Source organism: Equus quagga, chromosome 1 (assembly GCF_021613505.1).
Source record: "Equus quagga isolate Etosha38 chromosome 1, UCLA_HA_Equagga_1.0, whole genome shotgun sequence".
In the NCBI taxonomy this organism is placed as follows: domain Eukaryota; kingdom Metazoa; phylum Chordata; class Mammalia; order Perissodactyla; family Equidae; genus Equus; species Equus quagga.
Window position 1 is genome coordinate 4346763 of NC_060267.1, and position 21397 is coordinate 4368159.

At 42.9% G+C, this 21397-nt stretch overlaps 1 protein-coding gene across 6 annotated transcripts in view; it reads right to left on the bottom strand.

Annotated features, from left to right (window-relative positions):
- IRAK3 (interleukin 1 receptor associated kinase 3) overlaps nucleotides 1–21172 on the bottom strand; it is a 71568-nt gene extending 50396 nt beyond the window's left edge. For 3 of the 6 annotated variants that reach the window (XR_006885832.1, XR_006885831.1, XM_046644261.1), the window contains exons 1-2: nucleotides 15464–21171; nucleotides 1167–1349 (exon numbers count right to left, since the gene is read on the bottom strand). Coding sequence is in view for 4 of the 6 variants with exons in the window: in XM_046644261.1 (XP_046500217.1) it covers nucleotides 1167–1349; nucleotides 15464–15611 (331 nt within the window). In the remaining 2 variants the exon portion in view is untranslated. Of the gene's footprint in view, nucleotides 1–1166; nucleotides 1350–15463 lie in introns of all 6 variants that reach the window. The other 3 variants (XM_046644284.1, XM_046644291.1, XM_046644276.1) reach the window with 3 other exon arrangements.
- Between the last annotated feature and the right edge of the window lie 225 nt (nucleotides 21173–21397).

The window sequence follows — 21397 nt, forward strand, 5'->3', positions numbered from 1 at the left end:
GCGTTTACAGTTCCCAGGGACTCTCTGCATTTTACTTGATCAGCCAGCTTCATAGTGAAGCATTCTGCTCAATGAAACTAAGGGAAGAGAGAGTGTGCAAAAGACAAAAGGGATTAGCCAAGTTAGACAGATAATATCATAGTGGAAGCATATTGGGAACTGTCTAATAACCCAATAACACGAAAAATCTACAAAATTAGAGTCAATCTGAAGCTTCAGTTTTCTGGTACAAATCCCTCAGGATTTCTTCTTTGTGTTTGAAAGCTTTGGGTGAAAAGGTAGAAGCTTGGGTGCACTAAATATATTATCAAACAGTATGTGTGCAAATACACAGAACTAACAATATGCCTGGATGAAAGAGCCAAAGAAGAAGGATGCTGATTCAAAAGAGTTTCCAACCTAAGAGCCTGAGTCTAGAACTTAAGACCCCAAATCACTTAAGATCATTCTCGTTGAAGTGAAGAAATCTAGGGTACAATCAACAGAACAGGTGACATTAGGAGATTATTTTATTGATAGAGAATGAATGGTGAAAGCTTCATGAGCGTTACATATCAGGTTACTCTAAATGTAACAGAAACACAAGGCAAACAGAGGGAAGAATGAGGCCACTGTGGAATGGATAGCAAACGAGTAAGGCAGAGTTAGAGGCCATGGAGTAAAACAGCACTGAAGATAAAAGAGAGATCCCAGGATTATTCCAGAGGTATCATTTGCACTGAAATACAGAGGGAAAATCCAATGATACTTTTGAGTTCTAATCACATAGTAAAACAAATTATAGCATTATCTATATTTTTCTCGTGTTGTGATTCTGATTAGGTCTGTGATTCAGAGTTTTCAGAGTTTTGGACAGAGAGCTGATTCTCTTAGCTAAGAATGAAACATTTAAAAAAGTGTAGTTTGTAAGTAAATACTTTTAGAAAAATCCAAAACCATAAAGTAGTAGAAAGGAATCGGTTGTATAAGTTTGGCAATAAGGAAGGAAAGTGTCACACACAAAAAAGTGAAGCTGCAAAGTCCCCCTTCAGATAAAAGCCAGAGGTAAGAAATCACTGACACAGCCTGATCAGTCAATTTCTTGGATAAAACGCAATATTTACATTTACAAATTACAATTCCTATATAACGGACTTGAGAGCCACCTCATAAGAATCAGTGTTTACCATGGTTTGTAATTAAATGGATAGCTCGATGATGCCCCATCTCCTGGAGGATCTGTAAAAGGTCACCGATGGTCTTGTTTTTCTGTGCCCAGGACCAAAGCAATTCTCTCGTTCCACTTTTCCCTTGGTCTACATACTTTTCAATGTGACGAACATCCAGCCAGCTGCTTGAAAGTCGCTCCGCTGTGGAAAGTGTAACAGGAAGAACCAAAGAGTAGTTTACTTTAATTGGAATACTTGGTTTTGTGTACCTTGTATGTTTTATTTCATTTTATTTATAATTTTTTACTTTGAACTAATTTCAGCCTATACTCTCACCCAACTTCCCCTAATGTTAACACCTTACATAGCCGAAGTACCGTGATCGGATGCAGTGACAACTGCAGACCTTATTCTAATTTCACAAGCTTTTCCACTGACGTCTTTTTTTCTATTCTAAGATCCCATCCAGTTCCCCACATTCCTGTTACTTTTCCTTCATCTGCCCCCATCTGCTGTTCCCGGATCTTTCAGGACAGTGAAATGCTACTGTGTCGGTCTCAGTGCATAACAAGGGGTTCATGATGTTGATGTCTCATCACTGGTGAAGTTAATTTGAGGGCTTGGTTAAGGTGGTGTCTGCAGGTTTCTTCACTATGGCTTCTCAAGAAGTTCCAGGCTCATTTTGTATTTCCCCTGCCCCAGCTTTGGAATTAATTACTTTTCCGACGAGTGTTGGTTCCCTTTATTGGAAAATGGTGTCTAGAAGGCAAGATCGAGATGCTAGCTGTGCTCTGCTGCTGGGGTTCCATTGCTTCTAGGCCCTCCACGCAGGCGGAGCTCGGAAATACATGATGGACGCTACCCCATGCATCCATATTTCTCTGTCTGTACACTTAGGAAAAACTATGATTTTATACTGACACCTCGGATTCTAAGCCAACACCACATGGTTCATTTTAGTCCTTCCTCATTTATAACTTCATTCTCGGACAGCGAGAAACTTTGTTCTCATTATCTACAATATATTTACTTGTTTGTTCAATTCTACCATGTATGCAAAGTACTTTCAGAATTGCTAGCCCATACTTCTGTGAGAAACACATTAACTAACCAAATTACAGCATTTAGGTACAATTCTTTTTGTCCTTAGCCTGAGAATATTCAGGTCAGATCCTGTTTTCCAAAGTCGAATAGGTTAGTTCTTTTCTTGCCCCCTCCCCTCACTGTGATTACTCACTTGTAACGCAGTAGGTTCATCTGTTGAAGTTTTTATGGAATGCTGTTTTAAATTTGTTCTATACTGTTTTGCTGCTGAACATTTTGAGCAACTAAAAGCAAATATCTGGACAGGGTCAGAGAAATGTTCCTCTGGGACACTAGGCTTTTAATTGCTTTAAAACAGTGTAAATGACTTATTTAGGGTCTGTTTAAATATCTTAAAGTTGTACTGAAAGTATGTGAGTTTTTGTTTTTGTTTTTGTTTTTTTTTTTGAGGAAGATTAGCCCTGAGCTAACATCTGCTGTCAATCCTCCTCTTTTTGCTGAGGAAGACTGGCCCTGAGCTAACATCCATGCCCATCTTCCTCTACTTTATATGTGGGACACCCACCACAGCATGGCTGGACAAGTGGTGCCACGTCCACACCCAGGATCCGAACTGACGAACCCCGAGCCGCTGAAGCAGAACATGCGTACTTAACTGCTGCACCACCACGCCAGCCCTAGTATGTGAGTTTTTATGGCACCCTTAATTAACAGGATTCTTCAGGTAAAAAATTATACTGCCTTTTTGGGAACCCTCAAACACTGCTGGTGGGAATGCAAACTGGTGCAGCCACTATGGGAAACAGTATGGAGATTACTCAAAAAATTAAAAATAGAAATGTCCTATAACCCAGCTATCCCACTACTGGGTATTTATCCAAAGAACTTGAAATCAACAATTCAAAGAAACTTATGAACCCCTATGTTCACTGCAGCATTATTCACTGTAGCCAAGATGTGGAAGCCACTCAAGTGCCCATCGACTGATGAATGGATAAGGAAGATATGGTATATATACACAATGGAATACTACTCAGCCATACAAAAGACAAAATTGTCCCATTTGCAACATGGATGGACCTTGAGGGTATTGTGTTAAGTGATATGAGCCAGAAAGAGAATGACAAACACTGTATGATTTCACTCATATGTGGAAGATACACTAATACATAGACAAAGAGAATTGTTAGTGGTTACCAGGGGGAAGGGGATTGGGGGGGGGGGGCACAAAGGGTGAAGGTGCGCAGTTATATGGTGACTGACAAATAATAATGTGCAACTTGTGAAATTTCACAATGTTGTAAACTATCATAACCTCAATTTAAAAATAACTAGATAAAACAAAAAAAAATTATACTGCCTTTTCATACAACTTCCAAATTTTAAAGTGCATTTTAAGGCAAAGGAGGGAGAAAGAAAGCAAATGACAGATTGAAAGGGTGGCTTTCTTGTCCCTGGACCAACCCTCTCAGATTAGTCCAGTCCCGTTGAGCACTAAAAGTAGCAATGTGTTTTGGGGCCAGTGACGGTGACGGCAGCATCCTCTCATACCTTCATCCTCCAGAGAGTCTAAAAATCTTGGGAGGCCAGACACAGGTCTGTAGATAAAATCCACCTGTCATGGGGACCCCCAACACATCACCATAACTGGTTATGGCAATCAGCCTCCTCTCCCTCTGCCATGTACAAATTTGGAAGCTACCCTCCACCAGTAACCACGGTAACCTCGTTGAAGGACTCATCTATCCACCAATGATATTCTCCAAAGGCTGATGTCCTTTTAAAAGACACACAGGTGCTCAGAAGAGCAATAAGCCCTAACTATGTTCTGACTCCAAAGTTTAAAAAATTTCTTACGGAACTACTACACCAGTTATAGTACTTGAATCAAGACATCAGAATAGCAAATGTCTTCCACTTTAATATGGCATCCCCTCCCCCCACATTTTCAGTCCTACAGACGTTTGGTGGACTCTTCAATTTCCTTCAACTTTATGTTCCTGCTGAGACTATAAGCAAATCCTGAAAGTTGCAAGAGATCACAATATGAAACCACTACTGTTCTTTCTGTGAGCCAAAAATTGACTTGGTAGATATTGCTGTGGCAGGGATGGGAGCCTGGGGAATTGCACCCTGGTTCTTCGGTGTTTCTGGCTGGAAGAGACACATAGGCATAACTAACCCAGGGCAGGAAAGTCTAATCCTCTCTGACGGAGTAGAGGACTGGAAATGGTGATGGGCACTAGCAATAATAATATGGGATGCCATATTAAAGTGGAAGGCATTTGCCTTTCTGGTGTCTTGAGTCAAGTACTATAACTGGTGTAGTAGTTCCGTAAGAAATTTTTTAAACTTTGGAGTCAGAACATAGTTAGGGCTTATTGCTCTTCTGAGCACCTGTGTGTCTTTTAAAAGGACATCAGCCTTTGGAGAATATCATTGGTGGATAGATGAGTCCTTCAACGAGGTTACCGTGGTTACTGGTGAAGGGTAGCTTCCAAATTTGTGCATGGCAGAGGGAGAGGAGGCTGAGTGCCATAACCAATCATGGTGACATGAGGGTGCCTCAAGGTTGAAGCAGCTTGAAATGCTGGGCCACTACATGGAGGTCAGCTGTCCTGGACTCTCAGTGCTCTTCCCATGAGCAAAGAGTGAACTTCTGTTATGTTAACCACTGAGATTTTGGTGGTATTTGTTACTGAAGCATAACTTAGTCTCTCCTGACTAACACCCCCAAGTTTTATCTTGAATTTTCTGTTATTTCAGTCACATCTTGTACTAGAAGAAAGTGACGGGAAGTGACAGCTCTTGTGAGTAAATGAAACAGGGGAAGATAAAGTTGAGACATTCAATTTGAATGAATGCCATGACTGTGGGGGGAAAAACAGCTACAGTAAAATGTCTGACACCACTGAGTTGGAATGTCTTTGTCTTCCCTCCATATTTTAATTTCGGCAAGAACATACTTATTCTTCATCTCTTTGAAGAGATGATGTCTCATGAAGATGCAGGGACTATCCAGATGCCAATATATGTTTTAGATAGCTTATCACTAAAAAAATAGAAGGGAGATTCAAAACAAAACTATTTGGCAAGACATGATAAGTCTATTTTAATGTATTTCTTTTTAATAACGTAATCTGCCTATTTGGTTGAGGCATACTTTTCGTAAACACTTTATTCAACTATTTCTAGAAGCTCTTGGGTGAAACACTGCAAATCAGTGTAGTTTACACATTTGCTGAGTATTTACTGTGCACCAGCAGAACAGTAATTGCACGCACCATGTATGAGAGAAGCGTGAATCCCTAACTAAAGATGGGGACATCATGGAAAGCTTCCTAGAGGAGTGGTTTCTGGAGGCTGAGCCAAGTTTAAAACTATGAGTATTTCTAAAAGAGGCCAATTCTTAAGAAATTATTGGATAGAGTATGCTACCCTGGGGAGGAAAAAAAATCATTGGGGTTTCAGATTGAAAACAAGACGAAGTCTGAGCCCCATAGACTATACTGTTTTCTAAGGAGAAAAGTCATCAGTCAAGATAGAGCATCTCGTGGGCCCCTGGGTATATGCAGGAACATGAGGGTTTACTGGTGGCTCTGCCATCCACCTATAGTGCAACTCCAGGCAAGTCGCAGCCTCACTGAGCAATCTCAGACTTCTCACCTGTAAATGTCCTTTGAAGGAGTCCCTCTCAAAACAGATGCTAAATTTGGTTGCCCTTGTCCAGCCTGCTGATTATATGAGCCCTGTCTTTAAAACGCTTCCCAGTCTCCAGATTAACATTCCAATGGGGGAAGGCTAAATAGGAAATTTCAGCAAAGGCAAAGTTTAAGTTTCCGCTTGTTATATTAGTAAATTAATTGGCTAATATTTGTAGAATATTAGGCATAATGTACTATATAAATTAATAGTTAATATGTATATAACATACTACTGCTTTTTTTCTTTTTTCTTTTCTTTTTTTAAATAAAACAGTTCCCTCTGCATTTTGAATCTTTGGGATAAGTGATAAGCACCTAACAGGGGTGAAGAAAGAAGATGCCCTTGTGGGCGATCACAGTCAGAGAGGGAGCATGCAAGTGGTGGGACATCGGCTGGCATTGAAACAGGAGTGGATTGGGGCCAGGTTTACCTAGGCTGAGGGAAGAGGGAAGAGCCTGTCCAATGGGGAATTGTTCTAGAAATGCAGAAAAGGGCCTAAAGGGGCAAAGAGGGGACCAGTGTGCTTAAAGCAGAGGGTTCATGTTAAGAATTGGTGAACTCCTCCGTGTTACCTCTGTAAGGAATGCTCTTAGCACAGAGTCGATGTTTAATACGTATTTGCTGAATGACAGACAGAGGCCCTGAGTGTGAGCATAAGAACTGAGACTTTATTCTGAAAGTAGATGGGACCAATCTAAGATTTCTGAGAAGGTGCTGCAGAGATGGAAGCTTTACTTTTTGGAAGATCCATCTGGTGGTGATAGTAGCACAAATCTCATATACGACATTTACACATAAAAAGGAATAAACATTTTACAGCTCACAATTCTCACAGTAGGAGAGGAATAGTTTTATAACTATTAAGGAAATCTGGAAGTAACTTTTCAAGTCCCAGGGGGATGTCAGATTTCCCACATAATTCCATTCCTTGTTTTTCTTTTTCTTTTTTTAATTTCTGAATTTCCGTTCTAAAAATACAACAGGCCATGATTTTGTGCCCTCTGTCCTGTGACTTGGCTGAGAAATTGCTAATGTAAGATGTTCTCCCTTGAGCACATTTCTGAGACTGAGCTGGAGGGTGAATGAACAGATGCCAAATGAGCTGGGGCTTCTAGTTCCCTAAGACTAATCCTGCTCAAGGGCTCTGAGTCTGCGCGAAGTCTAAGGAAAGCTAGATTAGGCAAGGGCTTTTTTCTAATAGGAGTAGTTTACGGTGTGAAAATGAGCCGGGCTCCGTTCAAATGGATCCTGCAGGCATCGGTTGCTTTCAGGACTAGAAATGAAATCTTTGCTCTTTCTCTAACTGGTGATTCACAGGGCAACCCTAATAGCTTCTCTCCAGTGATGACGCATTCCGAACAGAAACACCACTAAAGAGTATTGTTAGCATTCATAAAATGTATGATTCATTAGATCAAAGTCTAGAAAACAATAACTTCAATTTGATGCGACAGGAATGCAAACTCTTCACGTTAATTATATTCTTCAATATTCATAGTTTTCCCTAATCCTTCCTACTTGTTTCTTCCCAGCACATAGAACTTTGTTTATTCACAGTACTAAATAAATAAAAATAAGGAGTAAACTTCTCAGTGACTGTGTTGTTAAAGTTAAGAACATTCTAAATGAAAAGATAAATTAAGAAAAACATGCTGTAGTTAAGCATCGTTTAAAACCATTTTGATGGAACGCAAACCTTTTATCTGAAAGAAATCTTGGCACAATATAAGCCAGAAAGTCGACCTGAGAAGTTCAGAGTTTATCCAAAGACGCCGATTTCTTACTAATCATTCGATGCTCCCCGTCCTTGAGGCTCTGTTTTGAGAGCGCAGGACTATCTAGACAGCGCTAACGGCCGGAAATTCAGCGGCACAAATCACTCTCCATATGCAAATATGTCTCTGAAGGGGTTTTTTAGAATAACGCAACACACCCCTGTTTAGAATCTTTGTATTTGCATATAGCCACGTGCCAAAACCCCTAGGAAACTGACAGCATTCTCACAAAGTTTGTTTTGAGATAACATAATGGGAAAAGGAAATGATGCCTCTCTTCTTTCTTCCTACAAAGCACACAAAGAAATTAGGCAATTTTAAAAAGAACATTCCAGATTGAAGATCTTTTTAATTCCAAAAGAAGTACTACAAAACTAAAAAGTGAAGGTTAGTTCAACTCCTCTTACCAGACCATAGCATTAACACCCACTAGCTAACGAATTTTACAAGAATACCAGGTACCCCTCCATCCGTGCTTCTCTCAATCCCAGGCACAGGTCAGGACCGACTATTAACTACCTCTGGGAGAGAATTTAAGAACAGCTCACCCTCAACACCAGAGTTCCAGTCTAGAACTCAGAAGCTGTGCAATTCCAGACCCAGGAAAAGATCAGTACTATTTCCTCATACTTTCTTCCCTCATTAAACTTCTTTATAGCATCTATATAGGCCTGCTGCCTACATTACACTGGAAAATCTTTACGAGCAGGGACCATGATGTTATGTCTAGTACAATGCTTTGTCTAAGATTCTGCCCAATAAGGTTTTGCATGTTTAATAGAAAACTGTTCATTCACGCATTCATTCAATCTACAGATATTTTCCAAATGCCTACTCTGTACCAGGTACCATTTTGGATGCTAGAGGAATAAGCAGGAGGCAAGGCAAGCAGAAGTCCCCCTGCCCTCAGGAAGCTTACTTCTAGATGGACAATAAACAAAGAAACCAAGAAATTATATATATAAAATCTATAAAGTCATATATCTATAAAGTTATATATATGTATATATATAAAGCTATATATGTATGAAGTCTGTGAGGGATGATAAGTGATGTAGAGAAAAATAAAGCAGGAAAGGGGTATGAGGGTGGAGGGTGTCAATTTTAAAAGAGTGGTCAGGGTAGGTAACAATGCATCAAAAACATGAAGGAGGTGAGGAAGTGAGCCTCAGGGTGACCTGCAGGACGAATGCTCCTTGCATGTCCAAGGAGGCCAGTGTAGCTGGAGTGGAGCAAACAAGAAGGAGGAAGTGAGAAAAGTGATGTAGGACTTTGGTGTTTACTGTGAGATGGGAAGCCGCTGGGGGTCTGACATAGGATAATGATATAATATACTTCGCATGTTTTACAGGCTCACTGGCTGCTGTGTTGGAGAGAGACTCAAGCAGGGCAAGGGCAGTGGCAGGGAGCCCAGTGAAGACACTGCTGAAATCACCCAGGAGGAATCTGCTGGTGGTGTGGACTGGGATGGCTGTGGTGGCAGTGGTAAAAGGCGGTCAGATTATTAGATAGATCCTGAAGGCAGAGTCAACAGTATTTGCTAAGAAACAGGAAGTGGTTTGTAAGAGAAAGTGAGAAGTCAAAGAAGAATAATATTTTCAGCCTGAACAAATGAAGGATCGTGTTGCCATTAACCGAGATAGGGAAAAATTGAGAGGGGAAGGGAGCATTTCTGGACTGTTAAGTTGGAAATGTCTGTTAGGTAGACAAGTAGATGGATGGAGCTGATGTTCAAGATACAGACCCAGGCTAGAAATTTGGGAGTTATTAGCAGAGAGATGGAATTTACAAGAGAGTGGGTATAGCAGATAAACAGAAGAGAAGAGGCCCAGGAACTAATCCCGGGGGCACTCTGAGAGACCAGAGAGATAAAGAGAAACCCATAAGAAGAGAAGAAAATAAAGAGAGTGTAATGCTCTGAAGCAAAGACAGTGCTTCAAGGAGGAAGGAGTGATCAACTGTGTCAAATAAGATAAAGACTGAGAACCGACCATTGGATCCAGCCAAGGTGACTTTGGATGAGAGGAATTTCAGTGGAGCAGTCAGGGGTGAAATCCTGATTGGAACAGGTACAAGGGAGAGTGGAGGAACTGGAGTATAAATAGCCTTTTTGAGGAATTTTACTGTCCAGCAGAAGACAGAAATGGGGTGGTAACTCAGAGTAGAAGTGAGATCTAGACAGAATATTGTAAGATGGGAGAAATAACATGGCAGTCAAAGAACACAGGTTCTACTCCACTTTCCAGGAGGGAAAGCATAACTCTCTATTCCTTAAGTGTGGGCTGCACACAGTCACTTCCTTCCAAAGCGTATAAGATGGAAAGAAGGGGAAAAAAGAGCAATTTTACAGTGCAGAAACCTGCCAGACACTGAGTCTCCCATGGTTAACGTCAACAGTGGTAAGTCACATAAACAGTGTGATACGATGAAATGAAAAGGGCACTTCACTTCTGTGGTCTGCCTCCGCAAATCCATAACCTCAGTCTAATCATGAGAAAAACATAGACAAACCTCTGTTCAAGGACAGTTTACAAAATAGTAGACCAGTACTGACCAGGACTCCTCAAAACTGCCAAGGTCATGAAAAACTAGCAGTCTGAGAAACTGTCACAGCCAAGGGGAGCTGAAGGAGACAGGATGACTAAATGTGATATGGTCTCCTGGATGGGACTGTGTAAGAGAAAAGGGACATCAGGCAAAAATGAACGAAGTCTGACTAAAGTATGGACTTTATTTAATAATAATGTATCAATATTATCACAAATGTACCATACTAATGTAAAGTGTCACTAACAGGGGAAACTGGGTGCTGAGTATATGGGACAAATATAGAGTATATGGGAACTCTTCATACTACATTCTAAATTTTTCTGTAAATTTAGAACTGTTCTAAACAATAAAGTCTATTTAAACATGTTTTTAAGAAGAACATGGGCTCTGGAGCCCAACCAGCTGGTTAGAATCCTAACCAGCAATTTACTAAACTGTGACTTGTGGTAAGTTGCTTAAACTCTCCATGCCACAACTAGAAGGACCTGCAACTAGGATATTCAACTACGTACTGGGGGGATTTGGGGAGAAAAAGCAGGGAAAAAAAAAAAAGATTTGCAACAGTTGTTAGCTCAGGTGCCAATCTTAAAAAAAAAAAAATTACTTAAACTCTCTAAAGTCAGTTTCCCTAACTATAAAATATAAATAGAAACAGTACCTACATTACAGAATTTCTGATAAATAAATGAGATAATCCACAACATTGCTTAGCACAGAGTGTCTGGCAAACAGTAAACAGCCAACAGATGACAGCTATTATTACTATTACTATTATTTTAAATCTTTATTGAGTATTCAAATACACATTTAATGTGATTTTACATTTAATTTCTTTTAAAGTGATTAATAATTTCTATGATAATTTTCATTCCTTTTTGGAGAGGAAGAAGATTGAGTACAGTAATCCCCCCTTATGCGTGGTTTTTCTTTCCACAGTTTCAGTTACCTGTCGTCATCTGTGGTCCAAAAATATTGAATGGAAAATTCCAAAAATAATTCATAAATTTTAGATTTCGAGCCATTCTGAGCAATGTGAGGAAATCTCGTGCCATCCCGCTCCGTCCACCCAGGGACATGACACATCCCATGGACGCATGTCCAGCAGATCCACGCTGTATCGCCACCTGCCCGTTAGTCACTCAGTAGCTGTCTTGGTTATCAGATCAGCTGTCTTGGTAGCACAGTGCTTGTGTTCAGGTGCCCCTTATTTTACTTAATAACGGCCCCCAAATACAAGAGCAGTGATGCTGGCAATTCAGATATACCACAGAGAAGCCATAAAATGCTTCCTTTAAGTGAAAAGGTGAAAGTTCTTGACTTAATAGGGAAAGAAAGAAAGTTATATGCTGAGGTTGCTAAGATCTACAGTAACTTTTATTACAGTATATTGTCATAATTGTTCTAATTTATTATTGTTATTCGTAATCTCTCACTGTGCCTAATTCATAAATTAAGCTTTAGCATAGGTATGTATGTAGAGAAAAAAACATAGTATTTATAGGGTTTGGTGCTATCCATGATTTCAGGCAACTGCTAGAGATCTCGGAACATATCCCCCATGGATAAGGGGGGACTACTACACACCCCATTACATAGTATCTATAAAAAGAGTTCTTTCTCAGTGTATCATAAATGTTGAGAGATTTTACAGAGTGAACTGGTCCAAACAATTTAATTTAAATACCACTCTATGGTAATGTAACGAAACAAGTCGTCACCAGAGGCTCTGTATACAAGTTATCATGTCTGGAAGGAAGTGTGAGATAAATAACATTCTCCAATTTGGGTTCCTACTTTCGTTAGAAAGCCATAAAATCATCAATATCAAACAGAGAATATATTATCTTGTGATTACACTATTTTTAATAACAATACTTGATAAAAGTAGTTTGAAGATTAATACATACAATGTGTTCAAAGATAAAAAGAATTAAGTGGAGTAGCAAAATAGTGCGGTAAAATGACTGTTACGTTAAGATGCTATTAGAGAAGAGAATTTGGCCTAAGCAATGGCTCCCAAACCAGGCTGTGCATCAGACTTACCCATAGGGCTTAGCAAAAAACAGAAAGATGCTGGACCCTCAACACAGACCTACTGAATCACCAGCTCCAGGGGTGGGGCCTGGGCATTTGTGTTTTTAAAAGATGGCACAAGAGATTCTGGTTTGTCAACGACTAGTCTACCTTATTGTGTATACACTGATCCTATCACAGCGCCTGCCACACGATCTACCTTTGTTGGAGCTGCCTTACGTAAATACAGCCTGATGTTTACCATCATCAAGAATCATGATCAGTTAGAAACAGTCTTACCTATTACCATTACAGTTGTTTGTTATATGGCGTAAATTTTGGACCCCCTATATCTTTAGGCTCTCCGTGGTCCTGAGCATAACAGAGACTGTCTCCTTGAGTCAGTCTTCCCACACACTCCCCTGTCCTCCTAAGGTCAGGTTTTCCCTTCCTGCACCTCGTCCCTCTTTCTCCTTCCACTGTGCCAATAAAGAAACTCAGCATCTCTAACACAGTTGGTTGCCCTCCACTACCCTGAACTGGGCCAGCCTTCCCTCCTCGCTGAGCCAACAATGCACAAAGCAGCTGGTCTGTTCCAGGTCTCCTTTCAGAGCTATGCAGTCCTGGCAGTCAGTAGGCACAACCCCCTGCACTACGCAGGGAGGAGACATTAGATTCTCCCCTGTGAGAGAACAAATACACGTAGGAACAATGGCCAGACTACACATAAAAATAGAGTTCTGACCCACACTATGCATCAACCAGCCCAGGAAGCCAATCTCCTCCCTGCAGCAACTAGTCCAGGAAGCCAAACAACAACTCCTAGAGAATCAGCCCCAAACAGTCAGGAACTGATGAGTAACTGACAGCTTCCTTAATTTTTGCCCCTCCTTCCAACTCAGAGCCAACTGGAGAAAGCCAAATAAACACCCCTATACAATCACATTGAATGCCCCGCTTCTAGTTAGTCCGTCCACAGCTTCCCACGCCAACACCTCCGATCAGGGCAGGCCCGAAGCCTTCTCTTCTGTCCACTAGAAAGCTTTTCCACTCCTCCGCCTGCCTTTGCATCTGTGTCAAACGCAAGTGATGATGGCTGACTCCCTGGCCTTGAAGAAATAGCCTTTGCTTGTTCTCATTTGGGTGGTTTTCATTTATTTCCATGACTAGGAAAATGGGGCTGCATGTTTGAAATGGCTCACTGAATTGTTCTTTCATGGCTGTACTTTAGGGAGGCTGTGAGATGTAGCAATACTCATGACCTTTAGGAAGTCACAGTCAGGAAATGGAGAATAGCTGCGGGGTTAGGGCACAGGCCCAGGATCCAGACTGCCAAGGTTCAAGTCCTGGCCCTCCCACTTCCTAGCTGTGTCAATTTGGGCAAGTTACTCAACTGATTTGTACCACAGTTTCCTCACCTGTTAAAACACTGGTGACAGTAATAGCACCTGCCTCACAGGGTGATCGGAAGGGTTATATGAGACAGCCCACGTGAAGCATGAAATCTGAATATCAATGCTGAGAGGGAGAGAGACAGACAGACAGACAGACAGGGAGAGAGAGGAGATCCAGCAGCACTGGGCTGAACTTCCTGAGAAGCAGCAGTGACCCGGGACTGAGTACCAACAGCCCTGTCTAGATGAGACGTAAAAAATGGTCTTCCATTTTTCGGTCTGCACTGACCCACCTCACTTGTTTATGACACCTACCCAACCCCACTCACTGCCTGTGAACTGGACTTAAAACATCCTTCTCTCACTGATTTAGTAACTAGGAAACCACGGGGCACAAAAACTGCCCATGCCATCCTCCATTTCCAAAAGATCTGGTCTGGATGGATCTTATCCCTCAAATGCATACTAGAAATCTCTATGCTTTCCACATCCTATGCTTTCCAGATCTCTATGCTTTCCAGAAATCAAAGGATCAAGTATCCTCTTCTGAGATGTTTACTTCAGGGCCATAATTTAAAATTACAGAGCTTATAATATAGAAAAAATGTTTATACAACCAGAGGCGGAATGCCACTTTCCAGAAAGTGTGGCCACATTGTTCATCAATCACAAATAAAACTCTTTTCCTCAAAGGTTTTCTGTTTTTCTCGATAAGAAAAATAGCTGTTTAAGAAAATCAAGGCTAAGTCATTTTGACGTAATTGTGTTTATTTTCAACTAACATTAATTAAAGGCAGCCTCATGGAGTATCAACTGTAACCCCAAATGCCTGTACTTAACAAAACAGAGATTTTCGTCTGAATTATTTCTGATGATCACATCCGACTTCCAACAAGCAGTCCCTCAACATCCCAAGGACAGCATAACGTGCTTGAAGCCACCTTTCTAGATTAAAATAAAAAGCCATTCTCTAGCATAAACCTTCATTCCACCACATTGGGTAAATAAGCAAGATACATTTAATCAAGAAACCTGGGAGCCACGTTAATTACAAAGAGTATTTCACTTTAGTATTTCACCTGAAATTTAATTAAGCTGGGCACCTGGGAGTGCACTGAAAACACCAAAGGACAAATATTTTAAAGTTATAAAAAATGTTTTAATGTGAAAATTATATTCCGGGGTAATTTCGCAATTACAAGACATCACATATGCCTTCTGACATAAAGTATTCTGAAGCAAGCAAGGCAGGAAGAGTTGATAAACATTAGCCGCTGTCACGCGAGTGTGTTTCTACCAAGGCTCCGCTCACTGCACCCTGCAGCCTTACCCAGGGTCTCTTTGAAAGAGAAGGAGGAGCTTGGGGGGGGGGGAGGTGGTCATCTCAGGGAGGATCCGGGTCCTGCCCCAGGCGAGGAAGGGGCAGCTCCCCCGCCCCACCGTCCAGGACCCGACGGAGAGACCCCCGGCGCGGGGCGCACGGAGCGTGCGCGGAGCCTCCAGTCCAGCACCCAGCCAAGCGACCCCAGGCACGGGGCGCACGGAACGTGCGCAGATCCCCTGGTCCAGCACCCAGGCAAGCGGCCCCTCGCACGGGGCGCACGGAATGTGCGCAGATCCCCCGGTCCAGCACCCAGCCAAGCGGCCCCCGGCGCGGAGCGGGGTGCACTGTGCGTCCACGGAGACTCGGTCCAGGAACGGGCGGCGCGGCCCCAGCACGGCGCGGGGCGCACGGAGCGTGCGCGGAGGCCCCAGTCCAGGGGCCGGTGGAGCGACCCCCGGCGCTGGGGGCACGGAGCGTGCGCGGAGCCCCCGCCCGCCAGGGCGCACTCACCGAGGCTGCGCCAGCCGAGCGCGCCGTCGCAGCTGTCCAGGACGGCGCAGAGCTCGCCCAGCAGCACGGGAGGCAGGTCGAAGAGGAGCGTGTGCGCCGAGAGCTCGCCGCGGGCCCCGCCGCCGCCCGCCGCCGCCGCCCAGGCCATGGCTCTGCCGCCGGAGAGCAGGGCCCGGTGGAGGAGGGAGACGAGGCCAGGCCGCTGCGCGCCCGCGGGGGGCAGTTACACAACCGCGGAAATTCTGCTTCTACGACGGCGGCCCGGCCGGCCGGCCCACGTGACGCCGAGCGCGCTCCCCGGGTGCCCGCGGCTGCAGGCCGGGCTCCCCGCCCGCTCCCGGGCGTCTGGTTGCTCCGGATGTGGGACGTGCCTGAAGAGGCAGAGCCGAGGGCGAGCTGCCCCAAGACCCGGAGGGCCGAACTATGGGGAGTCCGCCACCCCAGGTCCGTCCCGGCAGGGGCTGTCTCCTGGCGTGGATGGATAGGGAATCTGTCGTCACTTCTTTGTAAAGTTGACTTCGTGTTTTCCGTTAGAAAAGCGAGACACGTTCATTGAGGAACGCTTGGAAAACACAGAAAAGTTGCACGAAGAAAATAATCACTCAGCTGAAGACAGACACTCTCAACGTTTGGCACGTGTTCCTCCTGACTTTGACTGAATTTAAACAGATAAGCGTGCACGTATGAAGTGGTTATTGGGAAAGGTGGACGTAGATACAACAATAGAAAAAAGACAGAACCAAGTGGAGTGAAATTGTGGTCCTTGAAGAGGCTGCCCCTTCTCCATGCTCTGTCTGGTTTTACTCCCTTCTCTTCCTCCTGGGCTCTACTGATGAAAGCATGTTCGACCACGCTTCTGTTCCTCAGGGTGCTTCCTTTTAATCTTCCTTTTGCTTTGAACATGGAGTTTAAGTAAAACGGACTATTGTTCTGAAATCTCCTACTGTCCATGCAGTAACCTCCCACCGCATGCATGATGTAAATAAGAGGAGACGCTTCGAAAGTGGTCAGAAAAATCCCGACCTTAACGAATGAAGAGTGCACAATGGCCATCGACTAAAACCCACACCTGTTTGAAACCTTTCAGATTTGTACTCTTTGGGAACGGCGCCCCCTGGAGATCAACCGTGATGCTACGCGACCATTTAGTACCCCAACCTGAATTTCCAAGTGTTTCTCAGCTGAAGTATCCCGCAAAATACGCTTGAAAATTGATAAACCCAATACTGTTTGGGCAAAAGTTTCTGTATCCCTCTGTTCAAATAGCTAAGGTGTTAATGCCAATCTGTACGCGTTTAAGAAGCCCTATAGTTCTCAAAGAGGCTACTTGAATAAGTTGAGCAATAGAGCCAAGATACGATTAAGTACTTGGTAGGCATTGAATTGCTAGAAAAGGGGCGCCAAACTCAAATATGCAGAGGAGCCAGGAAGTCACTGTGGGTGAGTGAAGCAACCAGCAAGGCCTACTTGGCCACATGTTTTGATTCAGAGAGAAGCAAGGATTTTATGTGAAAGCCGATTTTGTGAAGTCTATATGGATTATGTGAAATCTCTTGTGTTTTTAGGGTTGGCAGTTACTATCAGACCGTGCTCTCTCCCTATTCTCTAAAGCTGCCTTTGACTTTTGAATTTTATATCATCAGGTTACGTGCACTACTCTTCACTGTCGCTGCCGGGCCCTTCTCTCCTGCACCTCAATTCCTCCTCATTTTTAGAACTCATTTGTTGAACTGTCTTGGCAAATCTACTATCCTGATTAAATCCAGTTTTCCAATTTTTGTCTCTGTACCCATGCACCTGAGTGTAGCTGGGGGTGAGGGTGAGGTGGGACAAAAGTGCTGTTAATTGGACTCAATTGAAAATCAAAGTCGTGACTCTCAAGTGTGTCCTTTATCTGCCAGCTGGTCACACTATGTGCTTTTGCTCCATTTACTCTTCTGGTCTCCTTGACAACTGTTTTATGACTTTTCTTTTCTCCTCAACTCCCATCACCTTCCTCCCCATCCTCATGCCCAGATGAGGGTCTTGAGAATATGGATGCATCGGGGTAAAACTTCCACAGAGTCATACTACCACATCGATGTAACTCCCGGCATCTATACCGCCATATACTCCCTGGTCTTTTCCATAAATGAATTATCTAGGCTCCTATCCGAGTCTAATACCTTCACTTGTACACTAGCTCCTGTCTCCTACTCAAAGACATCAAGGGCGACTTTTCTTGTTCCCTGCTACATCATCAATTTCTCACTCTTTACTGGATCAATTCCATCAGCATACAAATATGTTCCACTTTAAAACAAACAAAAGAACTTTCATGCCACTTCCCTCTTCCATCAATCACCCCATTTCTTTGCTCCTTTTGTGGTAAAGAGTTGAATATTCTCACTGTCTCCAATTTCTCTCCTCTCATCTTCTCCTGAACCCACTCTAATTAGAGCCACCCCTCCCACCTTACTCCACTGAAACTGCTCTCTTCAGGGTCACCTATGTCCACACCATTGCTGAATATAATAGTCAGTTGTCAGTCCCTCATCTTACTTGATCTATCAGTAGTTTTTGACACAGTTGATCACCTCCTCCGTGTTGGACATTCTCTTCATTTGTCTTCCGCATTCTCTTACATTTTTGCTTATTTCACTGGTCACTCTTCAGCTTCCTTTGCTGTCTTTCCTCTTCTCCATTAACACTTAATGTTTGGGTGCACCAGGACTCAGTCTTTAGTTCTTTTCTCTGCCTACACCCACTCCCTTGGTAATGTCAACCAGTTTTGAGGCCTTAAATACCATCTCTCTACCGAGGACTGCCAAATTTATATGTTTTAACACAGACCTTTCTCTTGAACTTGACTCATGTCCAAAATTGAGCTCTTGATCCTGCCCCCTAAAACTGCTCTTTCCACATTCTTCCCCATTTAGGTTACTCCATCCTTCCAGTTCTTGACCCAAAAATGAGAGTCTTCCTTGACTTCTCTATTTTTTCATGGCCTGTATTCAATCCACCAGCAAATCCTGTTGACTCTATTCAAGATATGTCTAGAATCTGATACTTTTCTCCATTCCCGCTACTGCCATCACAGTTCGAGCCATCATATCCTGTCTGGATTACTATAGTTATCTCCTAACCAAAAGCGTCTTCCACTATTGCTCCCCACAGGCTTTCCTCAATACTACAGCCAGATTGATCCTTTTTTGGTTTTTGTTTTTGCTGAGGAAGATTCACCCTGAGCTTTCATGTGTGCCAATCTTCCTCTGTTTTGTATGTGGGTCACTGCCACAGCATGGCCACCAAGTTGTGTAGGTCTGTGCCCAGGAGCCAAATTTGGGCCACCAAAGTGGAGCCCCTCAAGGTTAACCACTAGGCCATGAGACTGGCCCCCAGATTGATCCTTTTAAATGAAATCTGATTATGTCTTTCCTCTGTTGAGAAGCCGACAATGGCTTCTAATTTCAGTCAGAGTAAAAGTCAAACTCTTTATAGAACCTGCATTCTCTCTCCCTCTCCTTATTCCTCTCTACCCTGTTACCCTCTGATCTTGTTTCCTTGTTCATTCTGCTAGCCGCACTGTCGCCTTTCTGGTCCTTGAACACACCAGGCCGAAGCCTACATTAGAGCCCCTTTGCACTTGCTATTTCCTTGCCTGGCATGCTCTTCCCACGTGGTGAAGGTCCACCCTGACCTCCATATTTAAAATAGCAGTGGACCAGGCACTCAGATTCAGGCTGGCATGTGACTGAAATTGGCAATAATACATGGCTTGGTGGGACCAAATCTCATTCAGATGTCTCTCACTGCATCTGGGTAGAAACATGCAACAGCTCTGGCCTTGCCTGGAACCATTCTATAACGACAGGAGGTCAATATTAGAATGAAGTGAGCCCTGGAGATGGTCTAGTGAGAGAAAAGGCAAGATCCTTGATAACCTGTTAAGCAGCTCATTTATTCTATACCTAGAGAATGTCCTACTTGTGGCTTTCTAATTATATGACATAAATTCCCTTATTAAGTCAGTTTTTAAGCTGAGAGTCTTGTTATTTGCAGCCAAATGCATCCTAACTGATACCCTGAACGGACATTTCGTCATACTCCCTGATTTGTGGAGGGCCTGTAAAACCGATGGAAAGGAAACTGACCTCTGCCCCAAACTGGAGTTCAAATGTATACAGCTCCATCTGTGGAATGTGAGATGGTTGTGGAAACTGTTTTGCAGAGAGAGTCAAGTGGGCCCCCTGAGAGAAATAAACGTTAATAGAGAAGGATTCTGGCAGCGTGAAGTTCTGGAGGCATGTGAGACTGCGCTGGGATCCATGCAGACCCAGAGCCTGTACCACACCCCACCCACTCCAGCATACATGCTTTCCCGGAAAGAGAGGGCTGTGGCTAAGCCACAAAACATCGACCTAGCCCTTTGCCGTGGGATGCTCCCCAACTCCACCCCCCACCCTCCAATCTTGGATGCTAGAAGAAGACAGTGCTTCCATCCCAACTGGAGGGAAGACAGTAATGAACTGTAAAGAATAACAAACAGAGATGCTGAGGAAACCCTGAAGGCTGTGGTGACAATGGCACCAATACACGGTATTATTAGTGTCCAAGCCACAGCCAAGCACAGGCATCAAAGCCTAAGAAATCTGAAAACAGGTGAGTCAGATAACAGCTCTTAACATATATGAGATGATTATCTTGGTGGCAGCTATTGATCCAGCGTCCCTAAGGATGAATGTTCAAAGGATACCCAGGCTTGTGGGACGTAGGAGATTTCCTGGTTTTGGAAATAATTTTCAAAACAAAGATCGATAACCTATCCCATCTTTGAGTCTCATCCCGTCCCCGAGCCTTAGAGGGTCCTAGGTGCACTGGGGTTTGGGGTGAGAGCACTGGTAGTGCACATTACTTGGTAATTTTAAGGAGTGAAAGTTGGATGGTTTCTTAGGCTTACATCAAAATGACCTCATGAAAATAACATGCAATAATTATTCCCCCAGTTCTGTGTGTGTGTGTGTATTTTTAAAGGACATTAGGCTTGCATTATCTTGTAACCTAACCTTTTCTCATTTAAGATAGCAATACATTTTTCTAAAAATCTTTATTTCACAAGATGATGTCTACTAAAATTTTAGCAGTTATCCTCTTAGGGTTGATGGAAAGGATTACTGGTGATTTCATTTTCTAACTTTGTGTTTTCCACACTTTCTAAAGTGAACATATGTCATCTCTATAATTAGAAAACTCTCAACTGTAGAAAATAATTTCTTCCAACACCGTCATGGTCGATCCCGTTTGACTATTTTCTTTTTAAATCATTTTCACGGCACTTTTCACCTCAGACTATGTTGCTGTAATAACTTTTTCCTAGTCACTATTGACTTTTAAAGGTCTGATTTTTATAACTGAATAGTTTTCAGTCAAGGTCTTTTCATAATAATTTCAACATTAGCTAATGTTCTTTTTTGAAGCAAACATTTATTTACCTCTAGAAGAACCCAAAACATGTGTAAAAATCTGAGATTATGGCGAAATATTTTCTCTTGCAGTAAAATATTTATGTGACTGAGCAAAAAGGGGCTCATTCTGCTCACCACAGTCTGGTGCCAATCAATTGCAAACAAGTTGGTGGTTGAGAAAGGAAAGTTTATACAATTAGCCAGCATAATTGGAAGATGGCAGACTAGTATCCTGAAGAACCATCTTAAAATCACACAGATTCTTGAGGCAGTTCTATTGGGGAAATGGGCAGGGAAGGAGGGTGGTTAGGGATGTCGACCATCTGGTGTGAAGAAGTTCAAGGCGCCACATTATCTCTTTCTTCTGTCATTCGTGATGGGTACCAACACAGAATTTTTCTTTCTGGAGATTGTCATGTTCCTGGGGAACTCAGAGAACAAAGTCGTCTTGTCACAGCTGGGAGATAAACATAAGCCAGAGTCACAGAAC